Source organism: Pinus tabuliformis, chromosome Q, assembly GCF_031772625.1.
Source record: "Pinus tabuliformis cultivar Carrire ecotype Pingquan chromosome Q, CPIR1, whole genome shotgun sequence".
Classification (NCBI taxonomy): Eukaryota; Viridiplantae; Streptophyta; class Pinopsida; order Pinales; family Pinaceae; genus Pinus; species Pinus tabuliformis.
Genome location: NC_142296.1, coordinates 682875181 through 682888845, shown reverse-complemented (window position 1 = coordinate 682888845; position 13665 = coordinate 682875181). Strand labels below are relative to the sequence as shown.

General features: G+C 35.7%; 1 protein-coding gene across 3 annotated transcripts; it reads left to right on the top strand.

Moving 5' to 3' along the window:
- Positions 1-5152: 5152 nt before the first annotated feature.
- Positions 5153-6606, top strand: LOC149221392 (uncharacterized). Of its 3 annotated transcripts, none has more exons than XM_089385086.1 (2): positions 5153-5310; positions 5535-6606. In XM_089385086.1, exon 2 carries the CDS (start codon positions 5652-5654, stop codon positions 6303-6305), a length of 654 nt encoding a protein of 217 aa, XP_089241212.1. In that variant the 5' UTR covers positions 5153-5310; positions 5535-5651; the 3' UTR covers positions 6306-6606. The 3 variants fall into 3 exon arrangements, with proteins under 3 accessions (XP_089241212.1, XP_089241213.1, XP_089241214.1); XM_089385087.1 differs by having other exon boundaries at positions 5263-5413; XM_089385088.1 differs by lacking the exon at positions 5153-5310 and adding an exon at positions 5410-5424.
- Positions 6607-13665: the final 7059 nt, after the last annotated feature.

Below are 13665 nucleotides of genomic sequence, written 5' to 3'. Positions count from 1 at the left end.
GAGAACACATGCAAATCAAGGTATGTGCATGGATATAATGATATAAGAGGCCCTTCAATGACATAATGATTATTAGTATAGGCTTATATCCTTGGGGAGATGGAAGAGATAAAGGGACCTAGATTGTCCCACCCCCTCATTCAAAGAATGGTAGTATGCCAAAGAAACTCTAGCAAAGGAAGATACATGGTGACCAATGAAAGGAAGATACATGGTGAGATAACGATCATGGGGATGTGTTGTTTTTCTTTTCACCATAATTGGGATAATAAAAGATGTAGTCGAGGCCCACAAGAAGGCTACAAAATTACTGCCTTTGAGGTTCAAACAAAATTGATAATTGCTCATTTGCTAACTACATAAAATGCTTAAAATACTTAGATCCACAAAGACTTCATCCCTATTTTCTTACAAAAGTAAAGTTTGATAAATTGTTGGCATAATAAAACAAAAACAATATTGCATGGTTAAACTAGATTATGGGCCTAACTTATTATCACAATTAGGTGTGCTACTTGAGGGATTTTTTCTTTTTTACTTCTATTGTCCATGCTTCCTTTATTTTTGATGATGTCCTTGCAATTCCTACCATTCCCGATTGGTCTTGAATTGGAGGATCTAATTATTCTGGTATCTTGTCTTGTTCAACGTGATCCACCCAACTTGCCTTAAGGAGATATTTTGCCAGGTTTGATAGAGAAACAAACTCCTCTATCAATCTGTGTTGTTCTCTGCCTTGCTAATATGGGGGGTCTTATTTTCAAGGATTATCTCTAATTTGCTTTAGATCCATTGTTATATCCATTGTTTCCTTCATTTTCAATTTTGGCTCATCACATGGAGGATAAAAAATAGATGAACCTTCCATGGTTATCAAATGATGTGTTGAAGAATATTTTTGTGGTAATGTTCCACTATTTTCAAGGAAATCTCTTTCAACCGTTCTTTAGGAGGATCTAAAACAAGTGAAACTTCCTTGTCAATAATATGTTAATCTTCATTAGAGCCATTCTATCAATTATTTATGTTGGAGCTTTCTATCATTCCATGAACCTTTAGGGAATTGTCCTACAAGATGCCTTGTTTGAAAATAGGCTCTCTAATGCAAATAATTTTTTTCATAATTCAACTTTTGAGTCATAAGTAGTTTTCTCTTATTAAAATTATTTCTATTGAAAATGATTTGATGAAATCCATTTCCACGCATATTTGGACATACGTGCATATGTTAGAATTCTTTGATTCGTGACTTCTAAAATAGAACCTTCATAAAGATTTACCAATGAAATGAAGAGAGGGTAGACTCCATAAATGTAAGGGAAAATTTGGGAGACTAACCCAAATGAGAGTCGAGGTGAAAATATCAATCAAATGGTCAAATAAGAGAGTCCATGGCTCCATGCATAAACCATAATTTTCACAAAACCAAGGTCCTAAATCAAAGATCCAATCCTTTTCTTTTAGGAGATCAAAATCAACAATGAAGTCACCTTTTGCACACTTACGACTTACAAAATTTTGAAATCCAATCATGTAGATCAACCACATGAGGCTATAAACCATTAAATTGGCACACTAAAGCATTAGTGTTGAGAAGAGCTACTTGAACTATAACATCTTTCTCCATGGGAATGGATAAAGTTGAGGTTTGTTGCACCAAATAAGAGCAAGCGAGGACATCTCTTTTGATTATATATCTAAAAGAAAACTATACTGGTTTCCAGCTAACAACCTTCTAGTAGGCTTGATTTTGGTTGTCATGTGGCTCTAAACACCAAAAGAACTAGAATTGACCTTACCATGGTCAATGAGGGATTTTCAACAGACGTTGATAGAATAGGAACTAACAAGGAGCTATAAGTATCTCAGAGGTGAAGGGATGGGCTCTGTAACAACCCTGGTAAAAAATCCATGTAATAAAGTTAATAAAGGGAAAATAATAACCAAGTTCATGGGACACATATTCCAAGCTGAATGTTGGGTAAAAACATCCTAGTGTGGGTGTTCATTTGGTTTATTATGGCTAAGGAAATTGGAAAAGGCAATGGAAAAGGTTTTGAAAAGGTAAAGTGACATTAATTGACATTTTATTTATGAAAATAATGGAAATTAGGAGAAAAGGAAGGTGAAAGATTACAGGTTGAATGTGAGGAGGAAAGTGAAGGAAAATAATGGAAATTGAAGAAAATATCCTCATTAATAAAAAGGCTTCCGAGGATCAGTTCACAACCTTTTGTCAGTTCAGTTTTGGAGCTCTCTCTTTATTCTTTCTACTCTCTCATACTCTCACACACTTAAGAGTATTCTTGGATCACTCTAGCATTGCAGGAAGGAAGGTAAAGGAAGGACAAGAAAGCAAAGGGAAGCAAGGATCAAGTAAGGAAGCGCTGAATCTAGCGGCTACAACGAGATTACTTGCATGCATTGAGTTGCATATATGATTTCCTTGCTAGTTTTGACATGCATGGTACATGCATGTGTGTATTTGGTTCTCTTGTTGTCATTAGCATGGGTTTTTCCAGGTGTGACAGTGGTTTTCAGCCTTGCCTTGCCATTTTCAGATAGCCATGGTGTGATGGGGTTTCTCTTCTTTGGTTGAGCTGGATTGTCGGATGGTTTCAAAACTGAGTGGAGTGGTCTCAACGGAGAAACATAAGGCCTGGGAATCCTTGGACCGATGAAGGTGGGATTGCGGTAAATCTAGATTATGTATGCCCTTGTTAGGCCTAGGAATACTCGACTAATGAATGATGGGATATATGGTAAATCCTAGACGGTGAAGCCTCATTGGGCCTAGGAATCCTTGATTGGTGAATGGCGAGATATACGTTAAAGCCTAAAGGTGGAGACAGACAAGTTCCTCATAGTTTAGGTGGAGAGATCCAAAGGCATGCATGCTTGTATAGGCCCAGTGATCCTTGGACAGTGGGATTGTAGTAAAGCCCGATAGTGTATGTTTCTTGTTTGGGCCTAGGAATCCCTCAGCGTGATTGCGGTAAAGCCTGGTTGTATAAATGGGGGTTTCAGGCCTAGGAATCCCTTGGTGGGATATACGGTAAAGCCTAAGGAAGCTCTGGTTGGGTTTGTTGTAAGTCCCACATTCATGCTTGGAATATGACATGAGGGTGATTGGTTGAAAGAAAAATTTGGTTCAGCCCAATCTATGGTCGAGTGGGTGGAAGTTCCTGATTTGGTTGGCTTTTGTATATGTTAATAAGAGATCTTTTCCTCTTGTGTTCATTGTGTAAATGTACTTGTTATTATGTGGATTTAATGGTTGTTCTATCATTGTTATTCCGCTGGTTATAAGCATGGTTTCATGACAAATTTTAGTTATGGCTCTTATCATGTTTGATTAGTAAATGAATGGCTATTGAATGCATGACCTAATAGATGTTATTGCAGATATTATGAGAAGGCATTAGACCTTCTTGGTGACTTTCAGATAAGTATCATACCCTTATGTTCAAATATGCATTTATAGCCTATAGATTACATGTTCACAATGTGTTTGACGAAATGTCTGTCATGGTTAGGCTTGGTTAGGTAAAGTCCTTGATCAAGTTTTGTGTTAGAGGCTTTGTCTTGGTGTCATTTATTGTCTTGGAAAGTCTCATCAAGTTCTGGGCATTGGTCTGGAGACTAGCCTTGAAAAAGTGGCTTAAATCTCGTAGTCTCTGGGACAGAACTGGTTGAAAAATACCACAGTCTCTCCCTTGTAGGCTTGTGGGAGCGACTAGAGGGTTTTAGTCACATGGATGCCTTGCCATGGGAGAAACTAGGGGTTTAGTTTAGTGAAAGGCTAGGTTAACTCAGGGGTTGGGCACCTGGAGTGGTGGATTAGCTCTTGGGGTCCTATAGCACCCGAGGGAGGTCTATAAAGTGTTGGTTTGTCGGTTCCACTTCCTTAACTGCACTTAGGGAGTTGAATCATATCATAATAACTCCTCGTCACATGTTTACCCCGCTGGACCGGTTAGCTTGGGTAAATTTGGGAGGAGGGTGTTACAAGTTCATAGGAAGAATAACAAGGAATGAATAATTTTCAAGGGGAGAAGAAGAAAGAAACCATTATAAGACTTTTAAAATATAAAATAGGGTTCCGTGGTCAAAGCTTTTAAGTAGATCATAGTTCAAAATAAAAGAGGAAATTTTGATGCAATAACTCTGATCAATAAGGAGTTTGCCAAACCCCCCAGGTAGCTCACTTGGCAAAACATGTAAATGTGTTATGTAGAGTATTATGAGGTCCTTGGTTTGATCCCCAGAGGAACCCATATTCACATTAGGGATAGGCATGGTGGACCTAGAGGTTATTGTGTTAGCAAACACAATCAAAACTGTGTAATAAAAACTCTAACTAATAAGAATTTTGATCAATAATTTCTCCACCAATAAAAAAATATAATTAATTATTATATCGAAAAAATTATAATTAACCTAAACTATAACTAATAAAAATAATAATTACTCTCATACACAAGAAATCTGATAAAGAATTTTGACTGATATAAACAATAATCACAAAAAATTTAACTAATATAAACAATGATAAGGAAAACACTTTGATAGAGACAAAATCAAGGATTTTATAAAAACTGCAAAAGACAAATATCTTTAAAAGACTGTGATAACGAAACTTAACCAAAAACCTATGACTACCAACATGGGTCATGACCATAAAGCTATCACTGACAACAAATATGGCTTAACGATGCTTTCCTCCAACCAATCCACCATAACTCGCAGTGTATAATGAAGTAGACACTCCAATCGTGAAGGCCACGTCAGAAGAAAAATGGGGCCCGCTGCGAATGACCGTTTAAAAGTATATCACACCTTTTAAGACGTGAAGCCTATCAATCAACCTTTTCCTCTTCTTACAGAAAATATAATATTTTTATTTTATTAATCTCCGTGACCGACTATAAATGAATTACAATCAAGAACTCGTGACTCACTACAGTAATTTACAATCAATTTCTTTGTAATAAAAATAATAAAAATCTCGTAATTTTTCTAATAAATGTAAACGCCATATACTTTTCAGTGGTCATTTTTCAAAGAGCGGGGCAGGGTGTCCGATTAAATCACGCGCTCGATTTTGTGGGGTTGATTTTGATTTTTGATGTTTTTTAATATTATGCGATGAATGAGGAGAGAGTTTGGTGAGTGGAGGAAGCGACAGATATAGGAATCATCAGACTTTATTTCCAGGTGGCATTGAAGGAAAAAATGGAAAATCAGGCGTGGGGTTCGAAAATTCGTTGAATGCCATGGCTTTCTTCCGGATCCAAGCAAGATTAAATGGTGAGCATACTATTCATGCCCCAGTCTTTAAGGCTTCCGACCTGCCAACCGTTTTCCATTGAATTCTTAAACCCAAATCGACCCACCCATGCCCTACAATGCTGTATATATACTGTATATCTTCACTAGAACAGTCTGTGCTCTGTGTGTGTATATATATTTTGGGTGTTTCAATATAAATGGCTATCTATGATCAGATTCTGACACTAGGGGTGATTTTGCAGATCAATTGACAGCAGGATTCGATCCGCCGACCTCATACTCGGCACTCTGGGGTTTCGGTAATTGGAGCAGAGGCCGAAAGAGTCGCAAAGCAGCGCCAAGAGCAGGGCGCCGTTGCGATGGAAACGAAACAAGAAAGGAAACTGGAGCAGCTTCCGCTGAGCGTCGATGGCGACAAAGGCGACGCTGAGCTCCTCCGTCGTCGCAAGAAGCGACGGATAATCTGTTGCGGTAGCACCGTTGCTCTTCTGCTTCTTTTAGTCATCGTGTTCGTGATTCTGGCGTTCACCGTGTTCAAGGCACGGGACCCCAAGGTGACAGTGAATTCCGTGGCCCTCGACCACTTTGAATTCAAGTTCGACGCCGTGCGGATGAAGCTCGACTTCAATGTTAGCCTCGATCTGAATCTGTCTATCAAGAATCCCAACAAGGCGAGCTTCAAATTTGGAAACAGTACCACGGAGTTGCTGTATCGCGGCACAAACATCGGGGAAGCGAAGGTTCCGGCGGACAAAATAGGCAGCGACAGCACCCTCACAATGAACGTTACTGTTACGGTTCTCGCGGACCGGCTGCTATCGAACGGAAATGCAGTTTCTGACGCGCTCGCTGGAAGTTTTCCGTTGAGTACTTGGACGAGGGTTGCAGGGCGAGTGAATTTCCTCAACATTTATAAGCACCACGCGGTTTCCTACTCTTCCTGCAACATTACCATTGCTGTGCCAGCGGGTACCCTAACAAGCCAAAATTGTACACATTCTATCAAGCTCTAATAGGTATCTTGCAGGGATTTTTTTTTTCACAATCTATGTATTTATTCCCAAAATTTCTCCCTTAGTTTGCAGTATAACCTGTAATTTACTTAGGAATTGGGCGTTATGATGTCCAATCCTATTTTCTTCTGTCAATCCTTGAAATGAGCTTCATTAATATTAGCTTTTCCCTTTGAATATCTCCGGTTCAGATCATGCTGGACTGTCAAGCTTTCTTGCAGTTTTGTCATATAGATGTCGAGCAAGGATTTCTGTTAGCAAGTTTACCAATTCTTAATCTTATGAAATACTTTTTGCGATATCTTTCTGCAGCGTTTGATTGTTATGGTATATCTTGTCATTGATGCAAATATCATTAGAATTAGGGTATTGTACCCTCCATTTCCCAATATTGATGGTGGGTTTGTTCTCTTAGACCATACATTTCATTATTTTGTTTACTGGGAGGCTTGAATCAAAGCCCCTTCTTAAATGGGACAGGTCCAGGGGTTGATTCCCAGCCTATTGTATCCAGGTCTTATTTTCAACATGGGTATTGTATCCAGGTGTTGAGGTTGATTGACAATAGCTAGGAGGCCTGAACCATATTGTGGCTTGTCGGAGAGTGTTGGAGATAGCTATCCACACTTTGATACTGAATCCAGTAAGGGTGTTGTGGATAACAATTCACTTCTTATGCTGAAGCCAGTCAGGGTCCTCATCATGGAAGGGGTTAGGGCATATTGTTCAGTGGTAGAGAAACCGTTTACATGGGCAGGTCCCGGGTTCAATTTTCTAATATATTTCTGAAAAAGATCAGAAGAATGCCCTGTTTTGTTGCACATATTAGGTTTTCAGAGGCAGTCAATGATTAACTTAAATTGATCCCTCCCCATCTTGGGATCATTAGAATCTTTTGTCAAGGAACATAGCAAAAGCTGCATTAACATGGTCATGTATGTTATAAATTGAACAGAGTAATCTGCATTTAAGAAAGACTATGCCCGTGAAATTTCCATCCTGATGGGATTCATTTTTAGCCCTTTAATCGGCATTTTAGGAAGCATTGCTCAAACATTGGGTGGGATTTCTACTGAGTTCTTAAAAGTTCCCTTAGGAAGCATTCTTGAAATATTGGGTGGGATTTCTAAGTTCTTAAAAGTTTCCCTTAGGTTTATCCATATACACCTTTATTCATTAATCCCACCCCTCTTCCTGAATTCAACAACGCTAAAAATGCAGAAGTGCCATGTTTTTCCTGAAGTTCATCAATTTCAATGAAGATGATACTTGACATGTTTGATATATGCAGATATTCATAACATCGATGGCAGTAAAATTTGTAGAAGTTATGTTTATTTCCAAGAGGAAATTTTAGTTGATGAAAAAGCATCTTTTAACTTTTCACTCAACCGCTTTTAAAAATGCAGTAGTGACATATTTTTCCTGACGCTCATCAATTTCAATGAAGATGAAATTTGACATATTTGATATATGCAGATATTCATAACAGCGATGATAGTAAAATTTGGAAGAGTTATGCTTATTTCCGATAGGAAATTTTAGGGGATGAAAAAGCCATGTTTTAACATTTCACTTTTGGTTTTATCTGTTTCTTTGAGCACAGTCTGTATTTTAAACATGGATATATTTGACCTAATTGCCGATATCTTGACCTCTTCTACAATCCACGAGCAGATATAAACTCTTCCAGAGAGCTTCAATTGCTAGCAGCTTAGACGAATTTGAAAAAAAGAATGAAAATTTGACTAAATGGGCATGAAGAAGGCTAAAGAAGTATACTGGGTAAAGTCACCGGTTTTCACTCTGTTAGCATCTTAAACTGAAAGAATTCGAGTAGAATATTTCGACTATAGATAATAGTCCTCCAAGATTCTGGAAAGACACTTTTAGGAATATGCCCCAAACTCTGTGTTTTAGTAGAATTTTGTGCTGGAAGTGGATCAATCCTAAATTTCGTATTTCAAAGACAGATATTACTACAAGATTCTTAAAACACACTTTTAAGAGATTGTCCAAAACGGTAATTTTCAGTGAAGCATAGTTAGAAGCTCAAACTTGACAGTTTTCTTTATTAGAATTGTGTGTTTTAGAAGAATTTTGTGTCGAAGGGAAGCAGATCAATCCTGAATTTGATATTCCAAAGATGGATAGTATTCCTTCGAGATCCTCAAACGGCACTTTTCAGAGATTGCCCAAAACTGTAATTTTCAGTGAAACATAGTTAAGCTCAACCTTGACATCTTTCTTTACTAGAATTTTGTGCTGGAGGGAAGTAGGTCAATTCTGAATTTGTAATTTGTTTAATTCAACTGTGTGAGGAGTAATTCTAATTATAGATTTAGGACTGATGAGGTCTTTCTTTACTAATGGAAGTAGGTCAATTCTGAATTTGTAATTTGTTTAATTCAACTGTGTGAGCAGCATGAATTTATGATTATAGATTTAGGAGTGACGAGGTCTTCAGTTTTTATATGCATTTTATTATCAACTTGATATTATAGATAATAATTCTCTGCTGTAACTGAGATTGCAAAGAGGGTCATTTCAGTTAACTCCATTGACTCAATGAAGAGTGCAGGATGTAAACTTAATGGTGATTGTTGATGATAGGATGAGATTTACCTTAATGGTGATTGTTGATGATAGGATGAGATTTACCGTTCAGTTCCTTTTGCGTTTATCTGAAAACGCGTGCTTGACTTTGTTACTAATTTTCCAGAGCTTTGTTACTAATTTTCCAGAGCTTAAATTTCCCTGGAATAGTAGTAAAATGCATATAGATTCGAAAGATCTAACCATTCTCCTGAATCAATAATCATAAATTTGATTTTGATTATTATTTATGATTATTGATCTAGGAAAACGGTTATACCTTTCGATAATAATTCTCCTACTCCAAAGATCTAAACATTCTCCTGAATCAATAATCATAAATCAGATTCAATCATAAATCAATTTGATTTTGATTATTGATCTAGGAAAACGGTTATACCTTTCGATAATAATTCTCCATTGTAGGAGAATGGTTGGATATTTCGAATATATGTATTTATTTATGATTATTGGTTGAGGCGATTGGTTAGCTATTTTGAATATATGTATTTATTTATGATTATTGATTGAGGCGAATGGTTAGCTATTTTGAATCTTTCGATAATAATTCTCCATTGTAGGAGAATGGTTGGATATTTTGAATATATGTATATATTTACGATTATTGATTGAGCGAATGGTTAAGCTATTTCGAATCTATATGCATCTATTATCAACAATGTATCTTAAATAAAAATAATAATAAAATTCATGATTTTTGATTTAGATGGCTAGATCGTTCGAGTCCCTTTGCATTTATAAAATATTATAATATTTTAGATAATAGATTTCCGTTGTAATTGACATTCATAAGAGGGTAAGGGTATGCTATTGAACCAGGAAACATTTCAGGTAATCAGGGGAGAGGGGAGAGTGTAGGCTTTCGTTTTTTTAGCTTTAGCGAGAGTGTAGGCTTTAGTTTTTTAGTTTTATCTTTAACGATGAGTGAAGTGTTTATCTTTAATGATGAGTTTTATCTTTAATGATGAGTGAAGTGTTCATCTGATTTTACATTTTAATAATGTGTAATTTCTTACCTTTTAATAAAGTTACGCATGCTTTATACGCATGCTTTATAATCTTTAATGATGAGTGAAATGTTATATATCTTAATAGATTTATATATGCCTTATAATTTTTAATGATGCGTTATAATCTTTAATGATGAGTGAAATGTTATATATCTTAATTTAATGAGTGAAATGTTATATATATAAATTATATATCTTAATTTAATGAGTGAAATGTTATATATCTTAATAAATTTATATATGCCTTATAATTTTTAATATATGCTTTTTAATTTTTAATGATGAGTGAATTAATTATGCCTTATAATTTTTAATATATGCTTTTTAATTTTTAATGATGAGTGAATTAATTTTTAATGATGAGTAAGTGTTGATCTGAAATGTAGTATATTTTAATAAATTTATATATGCCTTATAATCATCATTAATTTTTAATTATATGTTTTTTAATTTTTAATGATGAGTGAAGTAATTTTTAATGATGAGTAAGTGTTCATCTGAAATGTAGTATATTTTAATAAATTTATATATGCCTTGTAATCATCATTAATCTTTAATGATGAGTGAAATGTTATATATTTTAATAAATTTATATATACCTTATAATCAAAATTATATGCCTTTTAGTTTTTAATAATGAGTGAAGTAATTTTTAATGATGAGTAAGTGTTCATTTTAGTTTTTAATAATGAGTGAAGTAATTTTTAATGATGAGTAAGTGTTCATATGAAATGTAGTATATTTTAATAAATTTATATATGCCTTATAATCATCATTAATCTTTAATGATGAGTGAAATGTTATATATTTTAATAAATTTATATATTGTTGAATTGAGGTTTTTGTGATCCATATCAAGTTTAAGAGAAATTATCTTGTGATTTATGCCTAATAATTTCTCTTAAAATTTATATATGTTATATATTTTAATAAATTTAAATTTATATATACCTTGTAATTTTTAATGAGGAGTGAAATGTTACATATTCTAATAAATTTATATATGTCTTATAATCTTTAATAATTTTTAATGATGAGTGAAGTGTTCACCAGAATATCTTACATCTTAATACATCTTAATAAATTTAAGTGAAGTGTTCGCCAAAAATATCATAACCTCTCATATATCGTAAATGATGAAGAACTACGCGTTAAAATTAATAATGATTGTCTACGTATTAAAATTAATTAATTAATATTAGTAGAGATGATTGTTGAATAAATTAATTAATTAATATTAGTAGAGATGATTGTTGAATATAGAGTGAACTTTACCATTCTATTTTGGTTGTGTAAAGATTGTTGAATATAGAACGAGCTTTACCATTCTGTTTTTTTTAACAAGATCGGATAGTGGATATATTACCAAAAGTTGGGATGGGGCAAACTCCTATTACAATCGACTGTAGCATAGATGGAAACTAAGCATTGAGAATGTGTTGGGAACACAGTGCTTTCTCCTGTGCTTATAATAAAAAATTCATAGATTTCTATGGCTATTCTAGAGTACTGCGTAACATATTGACCTACTACTAAAGCAAATTTACATAACATTGATTCTCTGATAATTTTTCATGGTTTGTAGACTGACTGCTCCTGAGAGGGTTGTTTCTTCTTATCATAGTAAACAGAGTTCTCGCCTTCTTGGCTCATGGTGGTGGTTTTGAAGTATGTCACTGCCTCCTCTAAATGCTTGCATTTATTTTTAAGAGCCATGATCTCTTCTTTCTGAATTTCCATGTTCCTCTTCTGATAGCTATACTCCATTCTCATTTCAGACCTGATATCTTTCAACGATTCTTGGAGTCTACTAATCATAAATTTGTTCGCTTTGCATGCTGGACATGCATCATTCCTTGCTGCCTTTTCTATGGGGTTGAATTCCATTTGATTTGCTTCCTTCTTTTTCCTCTTGAACTGCTTGCTGTTCCTTGTGTTGTTGTGCTTCCTGTGCCTTATGTTGCCTGAGTTGATCCTTCTTCTGCTGTAGCTGCCTTCTAGTCTTTTGCAATGAAGGTCTTTGTTGCTTGCTGGAGAGAATGTATGTTGGCGATCCTGGGGAGATGGATTACAAACAGGGAGGGGTGGCGTTGTGATGGTGGTAGTAAATAGAGGGCGTTGGAATTTTCTAGTGGAGGAGTGAGCGGAATGAGAGGGATGACTGTAGTTTTGCACTGCGACTGGCCTAGAGTTGGCTGAGAACTTATTTGGAGTGAGGACGATATGGAGAACAGGAGAGCGAGAATGATGCAAGAGGGCTGGGCTTTTATGCTGATAGTAGTTACCAGTGCGCTGAAGAGGAGTCGAAAGGGAACTCAGTGAGGGCGAAAATGCTTGGAGCAGGGCAGAGGTGGTGAGAGGCAAATGAAGCATATGAGTATGCCTGAGATTGGAGCTGCGAGAGAATGCATTTCCACGTGTTTAAAAAGGCTGAGAGTTGTCTGATGCCTATCGCTGATGAGATGGATTGTTGCGGATTTCCTGTGTGCTTGATCACAATCGTCCTTGCTGCCAAAACGCTTGATGTTTTTTGATTTCCTTTGATTTTTCCTCTGGATTCTCGTGACCATCTGATTGTTTTTGCAGTGATATTTTTTGTTGTTGAAATCTTGCTGTCTTTTTTATTATTTCTTTTGGGAATGCTCGTTGTTTCTTCTTTTTGAAAAGATTCATGCTTCTTATCCTATGGATGGACTTATGGAACAGAGGTGTAATATTCCTCTTTGTTTTCCCGAGTGCTGCCTTCTGATCTTTTAACTGCTTGGTTAGCATAATGGTCTGCCTGTTGATTGTGAGTTCTTAGTATATGTCTGAAAATCACATCTCTTGAGCCTTCTAAATTCTTCCTGATTCTCCTGTATACTCTGTTCATGAATTCATTGCTAGGATTTTTGTCTCGAGCCATTGCCTCTATTATTATGGCTGAGTCTCCTATTATAATGGGGTCTTGTATCATTCTTTTTTATTATTATTATTGTTCCCATTAACAGACTATAGGCTTCTGCCTTATTGTTTGAAACTTCTCCAAGTCCCCATTCATAAGTAACAATTTCTTTCCCATCTGGATCGAGGATGATTCCCTGATTCCTCCTGCCCCTGCTTTTTCGGGGTTTTGAAGCCCCATCAAAGTAAAGACAATGTCTTTTTTGATTTTTTTTCCATGTTGTGAATTCTTCTTCACTTAGTCTCATTTTCCAGCTATATTTTGAAGGTTTTTTCTTTTGTCCTTTTTGACCATTGTTATTTATTATGGCTTTGTTGAGCCAGTCTTTCTCTTCTTGTTGAAGAATGTTGTAGTCTGTTGTTGCTGTTCCTTTAACATTTAGGATTTCAGAAGTTAAACCCCATGTTTTTGAAAGAATTTTCCCTATTCTTGGGGTCTGGCTTTTGAAAATGCTTTTATTTCTCATCAACCAAATTTGCCAACAAAGAACTGCTGGAATGCATTTCCAGATCCTCTGTATCATCACTTTCTTCTTTGTTGTATACGGGTAGGCCTTCTCCCAGACTTGGAGAAATTCCGGCAAAGGCTTTGCGAAATTTAGATTGATTTCAAGAGGACTTATGAGCTGTTGCCAACACTCTTTGGCTAGAGTGCAATCTTGAAATAAATGTTGTATGGTTTCTTCTGCCTGCAAGCACATTGGACATCTTGAAGGACCTTGGAAGCCTTTTTTTTTTAAGTTTTCACTTGTTAAGATCTTTCCTTTTAAGAGTGTCCAGGTGAAGATTTT

What these genes read in the sequence shown, in the direction of transcription:
- LOC149221392 (XM_089385086.1), top strand. Translation starts at nt 5,652, where the DNA reads ATGGAAACGAAACAAGAAAGGAAACTGGAGCAGCTTCCGCTGAGCGTC.